Source organism: Microchirus variegatus (assembly GCF_963457635.1).
Source record: "Microchirus variegatus genome assembly, chromosome: 5".
NCBI lineage: Eukaryota > Metazoa > Chordata > Actinopteri > Pleuronectiformes > Soleidae > Microchirus > Microchirus variegatus.
The window spans coordinates 24733015-24749727 of NC_139806.1; the positions used below are offsets into that span (position 1 = coordinate 24733015).

At 40.7% G+C, this 16713-nt stretch overlaps 1 protein-coding gene across 1 annotated transcript in view; it reads right to left on the reverse strand.

Annotated features, from left to right (window-relative positions):
* Positions 1-380: 380 nt before the first annotated feature.
* Positions 381-16713, reverse strand: part of LOC310927356 (actin-binding LIM protein 3-like) — a gene marked incomplete at its 5' end in the record, with an annotated part of 46805 nt that continues 30472 nt past the window's right edge. The window contains 12 exons of the mRNA XM_083889651.1: positions 381-505; positions 738-818; positions 954-961; positions 1073-1142; positions 1377-1435; positions 3218-3247; positions 9772-9913; positions 10033-10097; positions 10259-10387; positions 13532-13582; positions 15654-15758; positions 16012-16123. Coding sequence (XP_083745777.1) covers positions 392-505; positions 738-818; positions 954-961; positions 1073-1142; positions 1377-1435; positions 3218-3247; positions 9772-9913; positions 10033-10097; positions 10259-10387; positions 13532-13582; positions 15654-15758; positions 16012-16123 — 966 coding nt within the window. The 3' untranslated portion in view covers positions 381-391. The remainder of the gene's footprint in view (positions 506-737; positions 819-953; positions 962-1072; positions 1143-1376; positions 1436-3217; positions 3248-9771; positions 9914-10032; positions 10098-10258; positions 10388-13531; positions 13583-15653; positions 15759-16011; positions 16124-16713) is intronic.

Below are 16713 nucleotides of genomic sequence, written 5' to 3' on the forward strand. Positions count from 1 at the left end.
ATGTGCACACACTGCCCTCTGCTGGTCAAATGTGGAGAAGCAGTAGCAGAACTCTTTCCTCAACTCATCAAGTCTGTCCTCCTCTGCCCCAGTGCATTATTAGTGAATCATCTGCTGCCTGTGGAAGTGTTCCCTCTCCTCTCAGGTCCTTCTCCAATTTAACCCATTTTCACTGAACTCGTCCAAGTACAAACCACTTAAAAGTCCAAATACACTCCAGAGGCCCAGATAAGCTCTGCTCTTTCCACTTCAACGGAGCAGAACCTTTTGGTTTTCCCTTTTCAGACAGTTCATTCTCCACAAAGACACTAAGTCAGTGAGGTCTCCGTAGGCCTTTATGGAGGTCAAGGCTCACGTTTTATCCAGGATTTAATCCAGATGACGGGCTTTCTCAAAAGAGCCGGACCTGTTTCTTCAGTTCGTTCTTCTTCCACTGAGCGAGGCGGTCGAAGGCGGACATGGACATGCTGAAGACTCGGTAAAACTCTTCTGGCGAGAGGTGACGCTGTGAGAACAGAGTCAGGAAGTCATAGAATCATTATTTCTTGTGTATTAATATACAGTAGCACAGAAAAGCACAATAAATTATGGGTATTGTGTTTTTTGCCCTGTTTGCTTTCAGGCTCCTGATGTTATCAGGAACATTATTGATTAAATTATATATATATATATATATATATATATATATATATATATATATATTTGTGATATTTGTGCTGTCTCACGTAGCGGTTTACCTCCAGTCGGGCTCGGTCCACGTCGCTGGGGAGACGTTGTTGTCCTCTGACCGACACCATCAGTGAGTCATATGGGTAAATCTAACGCACAAGCACACTGAATGTAAGGCAAATACTCCTACAAAGGTGTAGGAGTATTTGTCCAGAGTAAATTCATAAAAAAAAAAAATTCAGACTCTGATCCAGACACGGCTCAGTAACAGAAGAACATCTCACCTTGTATTCTAAAAGAAAAGAGAAACAGAAACATCATGACTCAACTGTGACACACACACACATTTCATCACTGGATAAATCAGGGGGAAGGAAACTGTTGATCTGGACAATAGACTCACCTCTGATCTGCCAATTCACTGCATTACTGCCATCATACTGGTAATAATCTGCAGTTGCACTCCCAGGCTGCTGGAACACAAAAAGACCAGCGTGTCAGTGAAACGAAGGGAAAGTGTATCTGAAGAGTATTAAATCAGTGTTACAGTCTGTCACAATCAGTAATGTAATATTGAACTCTTGTCTCAGTTGTCGGTTAATGTCTGAGTTGACCTTAGGAGGCAAATTGATAAAAATGCCTTTTAAAAGATTCAGTGACAGGTGAAGGACGTCCATGCACGACACAGAAATCACAATATCGTTTACCCTGTTTGGTCCATTTTTGCCGTAGCCGGGCAATGAGGCCGATTTGGCAATGTACGAGTCTGCAAAAAAAAAAACACACACAAATATGGCAAATATAAACAGATTGCTATAAACAAACAGGAATGTGTACAATTCTCACAGACACACAGGGATTTTATATGTGCTGGCAGAAAGATAACCCTTCACAGCCTCAAGAACGTGGTCATTTTGGAACCACTTCAGACTTTCCCATCTTTTGCACAGAAAACATGAAGGGATGAAACTATATTATATATATTTTGTTATTATTCGTCCAGTATGTTTGCATCCCTCTTGCAACCACTATTCAATAATCCTGTTCCAGTAAAGGTGGCGTTATTTGTGGCGTGCAGTGGAGAAAGTGAAGCAGCAGAGGGCAGTGGCGTCACACTGACATCCTCACGTCGTCCTCTAATCTCCTTCAACTTATTTTATATTACCTCTGTTTCTGTCCACTTGTATCTTTGCCAACATCATTTATTTTTCACTTTTTCACACTTTTTGTCTCCCAGTTTTTCCTCAATCTCCTGCTTTCTTGCTCTCACTCTCTCTCTCACGCTCTGTAGTGATGAAAATAATTAAATGACACAGTGATGTCGTTTGGGATGAAACATCATGATGCAGCAGAATATTAGCCGGCGTTGCCCGAGCCTCGGCGCAGTGCGTGATGTGTGGAACAATAATGAGTTTGTCGTCTGCGATGCTTTGTCTTCCAACACGAAATGAGATACACCTCCAGAGATTAGTGAGATGAAATGAATTTATTTTTGTAAGTCATGGTGTGCACTTCGGCCGCACGGTGGTCATGGCTAGTACTCTGGGCCCTCACTGGACACTCTAAATCAGAGGTGTCAAACTGGCATATGCAGCCCACCACTTATATACCACGTTACTATGAAAACCATTGCCTTCCTTTAACCCTTTAAGGTACTACTCAACCATTTGGTTGACCACACTTTAAGCAAACCAGGCTTATTATGAACAGACATCTCAACCATTTGGTAGAGGCCTGTATCTGAAATACTGTAGGGTCTAATTTAAAAAAATAAATATATATATATATATATATATATACTTATATATATAGTCATTATTGTTATCATAAGTAAATAAAATAAAATAATACAAAATGCAAATAAATAATTTTTCCTTTGTATTCAACAACACATGCACTTTTCCCTTGAAGTTCTGTGAAATATCATCTTATTGTGTTATATTTTTGCCCACCTGCTACTGAACAGTTGTTATTTCCTATTTTTTGTCCCTCTTGACCAGATTAGACACTCATCGACCCCTAGGTCATTTCACACCTCTGCTCTAAATTAACCATGAGTGTGAGAGTGAATGGTTGTTCGTCTTTGTATGCCGCTCCTGTGATGACATTTGAGGTACATTCTGCAGTTTTTAGTCATTAGCGTTACAGTTTTGGCACAAAATTGACATTTCTTTAAGCTCAATAACAAATTTAGAGGCCAAAAAAACACACAAAACAACAATAAAAGCAGGGAAGATAGGGTTGGTGTGCTTTTTTTTCCACTTAAAAATAACACATGAAGTGTAGACTGTAACTGTAGGTTGTAAAACAAATGGTCTCAGGGCTCAGGTCATTGATCCTGGATCTGTGCAGCTGCGAGAGGAAAGCTGATAAATACAGACTGAAGCCGAGCTAAAGCTGCACTGTCATTTGTCTTCCGCTATGTGTGTGTGTGTGAGGAGTTGATAACAGTCACCACAGAACCGGCAGAATAAAGAGGATCAGACGGAAGGAGGCAATCTGTGTGCAGATGACCTCAAAGATCAAATCACAGTGATGGAACACTCACCGCTGTCTGCACTGTAGATGGATCTGGGAGCTGTGGACAGAGACAGACACAGAGAGTGAGAGGAGAAGTGAGGGATGGACAATAAATCATGTCTCAAGTCATAAAACCTGTACTCTACGACTGATGTTTGCACAGGATAAAGCAAAGGCTGCTGCAGTTCAGGTGTAACACAACTTAGTTAAGTTATATAGCAAAGAGCTGATCGAGTATAGATGAGTCATGAACCTGGGAAGATTCAATCCACTTAATTTTTAGTTCAGTTTTAGCTCTTTCCACAATCCTGAGGGAAATTATGCGACTCTTCGGCTGCTAAATACCAAAACTAGGTCACGAGTAAATCTCAGTAAAGCAATGAGGTTGAACCAGGAGAGTAAAGTTTAGGGTTTGACAGATGTGTTTCCCAACTTTTCACATGGCATTTTAAAGATGATACGCCGTCGTGACTAATTCACAATGTCACAATATGAACAGCAAACATTTCTGTCTTTTAAAGAGGCCAACCTCTTTAAAAAACCTGAATTTGATAATTCAATCACAACTCCCTTTTGTGCATGTGTTTTTTTAATACATCTTAACCATAGAACACTATCGCTCAAATTCAAAACACCATCACTAACACCCTGTGATTTTTTACCTTAGATAATAAATACACCCAATAAAAAGTACTTGTCATCAAAATATATCAAAATACATGACAAATTTGAGTACTTTTCTTTTATTTTAAACTGTGTCATGTCTAACAAAACGAAAGAAAAGCATCATGAGTGGACCTTATATGGTCATGAAATGCTCCAAAATGACTGGAAAAGTAGGAATTTGGGAACAAAAAATTTCTACCCAAAAAATTTATGAAGATGAAAACTTGGTTTTCATGAAAATCAGATAAATTTGTTTGCACCCAGCAATGGTGCTCTAGGGTTGAGAAGAAAATGGGGGAACAATTAAAGCTGTAGTATGTAACCTCCTCAGCAGCAGTGGTGACAGAAGACGCTTTAAAGGAAAAAAACAGACTTCTACACTGAGAAATAAAAGTGCTAAGTAGAACCATATAAGGTTCTTCAGCTTGTCCTCATAGGAGAACCCTTTTTGACTTCAGGTAGAACCTTTTTATAAAGGTTTCACCTGGAACCCTTTTGGAGGGTTCCACCAAGAACCCTTGAACAACCCTTTATTCAGGAATGGGGTTTTAAAGGGTTCTCTGGATCAAAATGGTTCTTTCTGGAGCCGTTAGTGTTACGAAGAAACCTTGAAAAACCTTTTATTCTGGAAAGGGTTTTTCAAAAGCAAATGATTCCAAGTAGAACCTCATTCCTTGTAGAAGGACCATTTTAGAACCCTTATTTCTAAGAGTGTAAGTCAGAAAGAGCTACAGTGGCAGTGTGTGGGACAAATGTATTAAATTTAAATGTAAATGTGTCCTGACATAGTCTATAAAGCTTTAATTAGGAGCTGCAGATTTTGACAACCCTTGTGTCTCTACTTTAAACATCACAGAATCTCCTGTGAAAGTGAAACTCTGTTAAGTAGAGTTCATAAACGTGTCATACGTTGAAATTATGAGAGCAAACAGAAAGTTTTTTTTTTAGTGGGAGGGTAATAAAGAAGGCCAGCTGTTGTGGGACATCTATAAAACATCAGCTGTGTGGTTGAGCTGTGAGCGTCAAATCACCAGCAGGACCTACACATACTATTAAATATGAAGCAGCATGGGCAGTTGGGTACAGCTCAGACCACTCCTTTTTAAAAATGTATATGTTTACGGCCTCAGATCATGTGCACTTTGTAATTTTAACGGACTGCACTGCAGCTTGATTTAGTGGGTTCATTTCCTTCGCCTATATTTTAATGAAACACAATCACAATCGCACAGTAGGTGTGAGCACTCTGTAGGATATGTGACAGGGATATGAGGGTGTTAATATTATTTTATGCACAGTTTAATGTCGTCCTATAGGCCTGGGTGACTTAAAAAGTATTTATGTTCTGATGAGGCATGGTGGCTGCACTGTGAGGATGCAGTTAAGCACGACGATGCTTTGGGCTCAATCCGCAGCATAACAGACTTAAGGTAGGTCTTCTAGGCATATTCATTTTCACGAAACACACAACACAACAGCAGACGTTTAACCACAAATCAAACCACAACTGTGTTCCACATCGGCCATAGAGTCTGCCAACTCTATGTAAATGTAGTTATCGGCCCATGTCTGTGACAGTATGCACAGAACCCGAGGACAGAGGTGCCCAATACGTCGATAGTGATCGACGAGTAGATTGCAAATGAAACCCCAAGGGGAGTTGGCCTAATCCATAGCTGTTAGCTCCGGCTCCTACAACTGCCTCTTGTGCACAAAAACTGTCAGGAAACACACAAGTTTTTGTCTTAAATTCTTACTAATCCCAGGACCTCAGATGATTGACAGGCCCCTAGCATCACTGTCAAGATGCATTCACTGACCACGTAAAAACTTAAGTCTAAGGGTATTTACTAAGAACCCAAATAGAGAGCGCTAAATTGCGTGTGTGAGCTTAAAGACTGCGCCCGCTATTGGTTTGCGTTTTTCAGGTGACCTACTTAGATTGCCGCCGCAATTGACTAGAGGCACAGAAGTGGTTAAGACCGCCCTATTGAAATTAGGATTTTGCGCTAGTCAAGGGTTGTCAACATGGAGAAAGAGCAGACTAAACGGAAGCGCAGAATGAAATTTGAAGCCACTGAATAAGAAATGAATTTGCATAATATGTGAACGCATAGTTGAACATGCTCTGGAAAAGCGTAATTTCCTGATTTACAAATAGTATTTTTGTTTATGGATTTCTCAGAGGGTATGTGCGTAACCGCAGCCATGTGTACGCACCTCTCTGACAGTTAGCCTTTCAAACGTGCTAATTATAGATGCAAAAATAAGCACCGCAATCAGTTTCAGGTTTAATAAATCACTTTGCGCGTGCTAAAATAGCATATTTACATTTTCTCCTTCTGGCAACACAAATTTGCATCTAAACGACCCAAATTGCATATGCATTAAGGCAAGACCGCTAAATGGATTGCGAGTGCTATTTTGCCCGTCTGAGAGACGCAATCCTCGTTGCGCCCCGTTGGTAGATCAGCGTCAACGCAAATTTGCGTGTATAATCCAGTTTGCGCACGTTTTTGCATGCGCAAAGCTTTAGTAAATCAGGCCCTAAGTCTGCTAAACATGATACAGATATGAATAATAATAATTTGTACCACAATTCAATACATTTATGGTCCCATTTATGATTATCTTCGGTTAGTGATGCAAAGTACCCCACCATACTGTATATATGAAGTATATTTTGCTTTTTTTAAAGTAGGGAGATCATTTTGACCTGCAACCAATCCCAGATGACGATAGCGCTTGTCACACCCTGGATACGGCTCTTTGTAAATATGAAGTGTTGTCTGTACATGTGACACCTGCTGCTAAGGATCCCTCTCCTCTGTGGCGCTTCCTGAGGTTTCTCCCATTTATTTTCCCCTTGCACATGGGTTATTTTTGTGGAGTTTTTCCCCTCACTCGATGTGAGTCACTTGCTGCACAGACCGTAAAGCCCTTAGAGGCAGATTGTGTTTGTGATGTTGGGCTATATAAATAAAACTGAATTGAAATGAATTAAAAGTAGGCCACAGGCCACCACTACACGAGCATCCCAACATGTTATGACTGTGGAGATGATAAACACCGGCCATTTCTCACAGAATACATGGACTTAGACATGTGGGCAAACTCTGGTGAAGAAACTGCCTCTACTGGAATAGAATATGGAATTGAGTATATGCATGGAACGCTAGACTGATGCTCACGGAAAGTGGCAGAAAGGTGTAGCAATTTCCTGACACACATAAAATGCATAAAGTATGAAGGAGCCCTTAGGCTCTAAAGCTGGGGCAGGCAACATATTTTGGCAAGCAGTCATTTCATAATAATCTGAGTGATCTGAGAGAGAACTTCTTCTGCATCCTCTCTAGGCTCTGTTTCCAGTCTTGGGGAAACCTGGGTCATGGGACCAATCACAGGGCAGTTCAGAGAGTGGTTGCTACTATTGGCAGTTCTATAAAGCAGCTTCACTGTCCCTGCAGCGGAAAAAAATCGCTATTCAAGCACTGGCAACAAAAGCAGATGAAAAGGGAAGAGCTTCTCAAAGAGAGGCAATAAATACAATCGAATGTGTCAACGTTGGTGCAGAGGTGGAGATATTGCCTGTTGTGTTCGATGTGCATCTTTTTGGTGAGAGCAGTTCAGGAGGGAGAGTCTAAATCACAAAACAGTGAGGCTGTTTTGTGATTTAGACTCTCCCTCCTGCCTCGGGATCAGACTCTACAATCTCAAATAATCTTGAAAACAAGTTTTCTAGCAATCCCTTCGACCCCAACTTTACATCATAACAGTTCATTCTCTGTGTGGGACATGAATATTTGTATTTACCAAAATCCATAGGCATCAACTCACATAATATGAAGAAAACTAAAAGTGTTGGTTTATCCTCTGGGAACCATGAGTATTTTAACCCATAATCCATTCAGCTGTAAAACAAAGTGGTGAATCAGATCGACTGACTGACAGATCCACTTACCATAGCTAACAAATGGACTAAAACCAATTAAGGTGAGTGAGGTCACGTAGTTTTGAAGGAGGTCAGGTCACGTCTGTTAAATCAAGTACGGCCCATTTTTGAAATGATGTGAACAAGCCATTCTGCATTTTTTTTGTTCTAACCAGTGTAATAACATCAGGCACTTTAAACCGACAGTGACTGTACACATCGCTCATTTCCCTCTCTCACCACTGCTCTCTGACCCTGATTTACCTCTTGGCTTCATGTCATACATCTTCTCTGAACAGCTCCAAATTGCTTTGGCTTCTGACTCTCTCCCTCTCTCTCTCTCTCTCTTATTTTTAATTCACTCCCTATCTTGCTCTCTCTCTCCTGTAACAATACCCTCCCTCTTGACCTCCACCTAAAAACACACTTCTTCTTTTTCTTCCCAAGTCTCTCCATCTCTGTCTCGCCCTTACTTGTGTTGAATGCAATGAGAAATGGGATCAATGGCAGAGTTAATACAGAAGTGGCTCAGCATCACAACAAGACACCCACACACACATAGAGCAACTCCTATAGGCGACTAAATTAATATCCTGACCTATGACCCTCACCAGCACAGACCGCTCATCACCACAACCTGAAATGAAATCCCATCCTTATTTTTTAGCCTTGAATCTAAACTGCTGTCACAACCTTTACACAACCGTGACTGTGCAAAACATATCAACTGGACTTTACTGCCAGTATATTTATTTATTACAGTTACAGGCATTCTAGGTCAGGGGTCTGCGACCTGCGGCTCCAGGTGGAACGTATTTCTCAGTTGAAGAAGCTACGAGATTACAATTACTAAGCATTTGTGGCGATTTAAAGCTGCAGTGTGCAAGTGTGGGCGAGTGTTGATTTTATGGAGTTGATCAGCAATGTGCGAGCTAATTTCACGATGGTTTAAATGTAACAGACATTTGTTTATATTTAAAAAAAAATATATGGGGACTACACTAGAGAATTCAAGAAGTAAGAACGCAAAATGCCAGAAATTCTCTATAGACCCCTTGGCAGTCTACCTCACGCATGCGTCACCTTCGCTCAACTGCGCATGTCGGTTGCAGAAAGTGCTATTGTGAGCAACAGGTAAACCAACAACATGTCTTGTTGTGCTGTCGGTTGCACAAATCGTTTTAACAAACGAGACAAAAGCCTGAAGTTTTACCGGATACCGTCAAGTTGCACCCCTTTCAAGGCTAACCGGAGACGTCTTTGGTGTGGCGCTCACTCCATATCAGTTAGCGATACGTTCATTTTTGGCCTCGGGTAACAAGCTAACATGAATGAAGTAATTATTACTATGTTTGAGTGCAACAGCGTTATTAAACTCGGGTTTAAGTCAAACTACCGTAGCTTAGAAGCTAATGTACTACGGTTGTTTTGCGTACAACTTTCCAGCAGGTATGGAGCATACATATTGCTAATCTTTTATTTTGGTAAAAATTTGGACAAGTTGTGTTGCTACTGTAACCGTTCACCTTCCTAAGCATCCAGAATCATGTAGGACTTTAAGTTGTCTTGGAATAAAGACTCGGAGCGTCGATCAGGTACGAGTGGACTTCGGGTCACTGCAGACGGGAGGCTATACTAAACAGACCTAAACACTATGATTCGACTCTTCAACTTTGGTTCAAAATAACCTCACCAGCACAAAATGGAAGCATCCAAAGTATTAAGAATGAACGTTTGTACAGCAGGAGAATGTGGAGATGCTTCATTTGCCTCTATATCAATAACAAGTAAAGACAAAATCAGGAAAAAAAAAACAAGGCAATCAGAGATTGCAGCCCATTCACGCAACATGGCTCTTGCGGCCTCTGTTGGTCATATTGGCAAGTGCAAGTGTGGAAGCACAAACAAACAGACAGACACACAGAGTCACTAAAAACAATATCTCAATCCCACTCCGTGGATATATTCAAGAAAAACTGACTTACATCCATTAAGGGAGCTGCATTCCACATTATTGAGCGCCTCCTTGCTGCTACAGCGGGAACTGCGTCTACTCCCCCACCGGTCATTGTCTTGACAACCTGACCGCGCCTTCAGCTCCTCCTTCAGGATCATCCGGCCGATTCCCTTTAGAGAGGAGGAACGAGAGAACACACGGAAATTGAACGAAGGAGACGATCAAGCATCAATTTGTGGGCAATATTGTTCATTAAAGTGTTTCATTTACTAGCAAATTGACATCTTACTCTGTTGATGTTGTGATTCAATTCGTTTTCTTCTCCTCCTGATGAAAACCTCCTCACTCTGGAGACTGAGAAGTGAGAGGAAGAAGGCGGTAGACATGGAACAAGGGAAAAGTGAACCATGAAGCAATGTTTGAACTCAAAAGAAAACTTTTACTCGGCTCCTATACTTTAAATTATTTGGGAGCTTATATATATTTGCACAGTGTGTGGATTTTAGGAAGAGTACCTTTTGGAGAGCCAGTATATGGGTAGTAGTTGGAGCTCGGGTGGTAAAGGCTGTTACAGTTAGACGAAGAGAGGTTGACAAGGTTCTCGTTGGTCTTACTTTTGTTGACTTTTGGAAAAGCAGAGGTTTCTGATGGCAAAAAACACAGGTTGGGAAAACAATATTATTTAGGAGGATGAAGTGAGATTTTGGAGGAGGAGGAGATGGGATGCATAACAAAACAAGGAAACAAAAAAAGGAGCTCAGAGGGAAAAGAAAAAGAAGTACAACTCTCATTAAAGAAATTATTAAGGGTGTACGACCATGTGATGAAGCTGGCAATTGCTTGTAAGGTAGTTAGTGATGGGAAATAGATAAGACAATGGTGAGTAAAAATCAAATCACTTAGACATTTTGTCTCGAGTGAACAACCAGCATACAAAGGACATCACAGAATATCAAATCACAACTTCTTTTTCCTTATTCTAACCATAAAAGGGCCAGAAAATGTCCTGTGAGTAAGTGCTTTTGCCCAATTTTCCAGAAAAACGTTCACGATCTGGCATCTGCATGTGAAAATAATGTATTAACAACTTAAAATAAAGAAAGACTAAAAGTTTTATTCAGAACACCAGATTTTGCTTGTGCTATATTTGAAATTTGAACAGCATAAAACATTATTGAAAATAGTTTTTGTCTCAATGTCCCAAAACATTGTTTTTCCCTGCAACATCACAAGTGAAATTACCGTAATAACCACATGTCGTCTTTGACCTGCAACTTCTCAGATTTCAGAAACCGGTAGCACAAACCTTCACGTAGTTACGGTAATGCAAAGTGCTCTGGTACAGATGTGTTGTTTGCAATACACTCTGTGTTAAAGGGTTAATTAAACCCTTACATTAAATCCTAAGACTCAAAGTACTGTAAAAACAAGGCATTAAAGCCTGATAGCAGTGTAAAATGTGCAAGTGTAAAGTGCCAGATTAAAGAGACAGTGCTTATCAAGATTAAACTATGACAAAGGTTGAGGATTTGAATGCAACAATGTGAATTCTACATTATTTATTCAAAACATTAAGTGATGTCTTTTATTTGAGGAGATTCTTGGGTCTTCATTCATCATTGTGCTTCACGTTTAATGTGATAAGATAAGAGGAAAACCTTATGCAGGTATTCACATTGATAACACGCACCACACTATACTGCACTATGAAGGGCAAACATTACCGTTTAGTAGGGATTTGTGCAGCCAGCAGATAATTCATACACAATCATTTGTATGCTACTTTCATTATTCTCAGTCTCATATATTCATATAAAAGTGACCAAACATGTTTAGATAGAAGCTGTGAAGCTTTGACAAACGGTGTGGTACTTAACAGATAGTATATATGCCTTATTATAGTACTTTACCTTAACATGAAAACTGTCCTTTAACTGATTTGTGTAGTAAATTTAAGATCACAGATTGTCTGTGATGCCTCACGCTGAAGAGAGAGGGTCTTGTCAGCACTCTGCAGTGCAGGCTAAATCATCCAGAGGTGTTTTCTGAGGAACTATAACTCTGTTGGACCTGTCATCTGAGCCCTGATGGATTACCCACAGGTTCAACGCAGCGTTTGGATCTGCTCAGTTTGACTCCACCGCTGGAATCAACTATTAAATACATAATCTCTCTCCTGATGTGGTCGCAAACATCAGTGCTGCATGTCCTCAGTCGATACGTCTTTAGTTGTGGTGCAGTAAGCTGGTAGTAACTGGGTATGAGACTCTAATGGTATAATAACATCATGGTGTAGTGCAGTGATTCCAAACTGTTCACAGTCCATTGCCCCTTCAGACAATTGACCTCCAGTCATGTAACCCCGACTCCCACACACTTAAAGTGAGGGTAGCTCAGGGATACTGCCGACTATATTTATGCCACTTTCAAAGTTTGCAACATTTATTGTGTGCAGTGCTGTAAAGTGACAAAGTACAAATACTTAGTGGCTACTTAAGTACAAAATGCACGGATCTGTACTTGGTTATTTGCATTTCTAGCAACTTTTACCTTTACTCCTACTACACAACATTTCCTACACAAACAGTGTACTTTTACTCCACTGCATGTTCTCTAACTATCTTTGTTAATACCAAATAAATCAGAAGAAGAAGAAGAGTTGGCCATGGTCTGTATTTATATAGTGCTTTTCTAGTCTTAATGAGCTGCTTTACACAGTTTCATCATTCAGCCATTCACACAGCTTTCATACCCATTCACACGCTTCAACGTGAGGTTAAGTGTTTTGCTCAAGGACACATATAGACTAACAGAGTCAGGAATTGAACCCACAACCTTCCAGTTGAAAGACAACTAGCCTAACACTGAGCTGCCATGGCTAAATCCTTTCTTCTCACTTTTTTAATACTTTCACTTCTAAAACTAATAAGCAAAAAATACTTTTGATACTTAAGTACAGTAAATGTCATATACTTTAAGACTTACTTCAGTAATATTACATAAACATGACTTTTAGACACTTCCTCCCTCTTAGGTACTTTATACAAGTTTGATTGTGTCTACTTCACTTTTACATCCCTCGGAGTACAATTACCCCAGTTTGGGAATCGCTGTCGTGTATTACTTTTAATAGTATTTACTTTTAATTAATTAAAAATCAACATATGCCCATTAAATTGTCCTTAAAAATGTATGTGTTTTGAACTTATATTTCACATATACCAAGGGATTCGTGTTGTGTTAAAAACTGAGAGGGCGTCTCACTGCGACTGAAGCAGAAACTTTGTTTGATTAAAAAACTGACGATGAAGATATTGAATCATATCTGGCCCATTGAATAAGGACAGGATGAAACTCTAATTAAAAGAATAAGAGATGAGGGATCATTACATCATTGTTTTGATCTCATGATTTAGATATAAAATCATATATCACTGTTTCTGATTAAAGTTCTATGTGTTACCGAATACCGGAACAGTCCTAACACAACACTCATCCTGTGGCTCTCCGTAAATTCGACACCGGAACCTGCAATCAGAGCCATGCAGTGGTGCATGAGTTAGAGTAAAACATGATTGCCACTTCTCTGACTTTTCAGAAGGAGCCAAGAAGAACTGAATGTCACCAGAAGCACCAGATGTGAGACGGGCAGATTTGTATTCAGCTGTAGCTCAAATCTGCTCTGAAACCACTTGATTCCGTACGACGAGTGAGGGACGTGTTTCCTGCTAATCATGCACTCATAATTTACATCGCAAACGAGTCACTCTGAAGAAAACGAGACCAACCTTGTCTTTTATAGATGGGGGGTTTCCTATAGAGGTTGGTGTCTTCAGAAGCTGAGAACGGGGGAACAAAATAAAACAGAGTTAATGGCAAGAGAGGAGAGGAGTAATCTGGATTTCCTTATATTCAGTCCATCCAACCAAATTAGTTCTACGCATTTACAGTCTCCTTAACCATAAAGCTGACAGTGCAGGTAATAAACTGCCACGGCGGAGGCGGGTGCTGTGCATCCACACAACCTGACCAACGTGCAGAGAGGCTGATTAATGCTCATTCACAGGCTTGTTGCAGCACCGAGCAGCAGATGGCTAAAGAATAAAGCAGAGAGAGAGAGGCTGGATAGAAGGGAAAAACGGGGAAATGACAAGGCCATGTGGCCCATTACGGCGTAATCGTTCAGTTTGAAGTGCTGGAAAAGCATCACAACAAAATATTATAGAAATAAAGGAACAAAATGGAGTGAATAACCTGTAATTAAATAATGAAATGAAGCAGAATATACATATAGAGCCAATATCCTGACTCTCAGTGGGCCAACTATGATAAATTTGTACTCATTACGATACTCTACGTTGTTTTTCTTTTGGAAAAAGGCATCCAGCTAATGCATTCTGAGTGTTGAAAAGCATGCAGGGAGTGCTGTCACACGGCTGGCAAGGAGTAACAGCTTGGGTAAAATCGGAGGGAGGGAACGTGCGGTGAGAAATGGACTGAAGTCAGGAGGACGGGGCGATGGAGGGAAACCAAAATGAGCAGCCGTGAAAAAAGTAAGAGCCCCTTTCAAGGGAACGCAACAAAGACAGAGTTAAACGTTCAGGGACGAGAGGAGAGGCATTAAGTTGATAAAGTGAAAGGGCTGTTGGGGGTGTTTAAATACAGAGAAGCAGTATTAGCTGTTAGATTAAAGTGCTGAAAAGCTTCAAGTAGGAATTAAACAGAGACTCCTCAGTGGAGGACAGAGGAAAGATGATAACGACTGAGCCTTTTGATGGATGTTAAGACCTCAATAAATCAATCGTGATCATTTTTATGATCACATACAACAAACTGGATTGAATTGATCTGCAGTGATTACTGTCAACGCTCGATCGTCCGAAATCAGGATGTGGGTTTTTACGTGAAAGGTCCAGTGTGTAAGAATTAGTGACATCTGCTGGTGAGGCTGCAGATTGTACAGTTGGAGTCAGGCAACTACGGTGGCCTTCACAAACCAGAAAGGATGCTATTTGTCTCCATCGTAAGGTTTCAATTCAACACTCAAGATACATGCTCACACTGGTTTGTCCATTCTGGCTTCCGTAGAAACATGGCGTTCCAAGATGTTGCAAGATAAGGTGAAGATGTAACATAATTAATGTTTATGATATTTAACTTCTGCCAATGCAATAAAGCTATGGAATTAGATTTGTGTGAAGAAGCAAACAACACTTTTCACAAACAAAAATGAACCACAAAATCAAAAGACACAAGTTACAAAATCTTAGCACTCTCTGGGTTGCAATTCCCACTATGGGCGGGGCTTAAGAAGCTGCCTGCTGATTGGCTACTGAGTTTTTGAGTGACACCTCAATGGACCGGAAGTAGACACAAGCTTGTCAGTGTCCGTCTGGAACTTGTTCGTAATATCTCAAAGATCATCTGACAAATGTTAGATATGTTAATTATAAGTACCTTATACTTGGAGGAACGAGTTCCAGATCGACTAAATATTACACATTGGACCTTTAAATCAAAACATGTGCATGATGACTGGTTAGACTGGACTCCTCCCTGAATATGACATGTTAACCTGCACTCTTAGAAATAAGGGTTCTAAAAGCTTCTACAAGGGCTGGGGTTCTACCTGGAACCATTTGCTTCGAAGGGTTCTTGGTAACACTAATGGTTCCAGTAAGAACCATTTTCATCCAGAGAACCCTTTAAAACCCCTTGCCTGAATAAAGGGTTTTAAAAGGGTTCTTGGTGGAACCCTCCGAAAGGGTTCCAGGTGGAACCTTTATAAAAAAAGGTTGTACCTGGAATCAAAAAGGGTTTCTAAGAGTGTACATACTAGTAGGATGGGTTGGTTTGGATCTAAACTGGGGGAAGCTCAGGTTAGTATCGGTGTCATGGGTGACGTCCTACCTGGCACATGGAAATGCTTGGGGGCTTGGAGGGTGGCGGTGTTGGGTGTGGCACACCGGGGCTCTGGCTGACTGTAATAAGGTGAACTCCTGCCACTCTCACTGCCTGCAGTCAGCGCAGCCGATCACAGTGACAGAGACCAAAGCATGAGGCACAGAGTGGCCCACGTCCCCAAACAGAAATCACAAACACAACTGACACAACTGTTTTGTGTGTGTTTCTGGGTACAGCTGGGATCGTCTAGCACACCCTGCTGCACCCTCCACGTACAGCTGCCGCATACCGCCAGTGAGGGACCTCATATATTTTATATGTATGCATGTGTGAGTGTGCGTCTTTGCTTGAGTGGGCACATTACCGGGGAGATAACAATGCAGCGGGGACCCTCCGTGGCGACTGTGCGCAGGAGAGTCGGTGAAGGCAGAGCTGGAGGAACGCCTTGTCCTCAAGTCAGCGCCGTCTAAAACATCCTGGAGAAACAGAGACAGAGAGGGGTGGTGCTGTGTTTAGAGTCACTTCACATAAAATGAAACGACACAATCAAGAAGAAGTGCCTTCAGTCAAATTCTCTGTTGTTCAGAGGAACAGTTTATCACCTTCATTTAGAGAAGGATCCAACTTTACTTCATTAAAAACACTGGTGAAAATCTGGACAGGGACAAACCAGGTCTGTGGACATGTTGGACCACCATGTACAGATTTAACATCCATATATAAATGAGCAAAATGCTTTCTGTACATGGAATATACCTCATCATATACAGTATATGGCATTGGTATCTGTGATGTGAACGTGTTAAAGTATTAAAAATAATAATAATAATTTAATAACAGTTTGGTAATGTATAGTCTGTAGTGTTTTTACAGATTAAGTGATTTATTCCCATTACCAGGACAACTATATTGAGAGGTGACATGCAGAATGATAAATGTAAATATGTAAAAAACAAAAAAATCATGAAAGATTAGCTATCCATAGGTGGGTGGATGTATGTATGCCTGTATGCCTGTATGTATGGATGGATGGATGGATGGATGGATGGATGGATGGATGGATGGA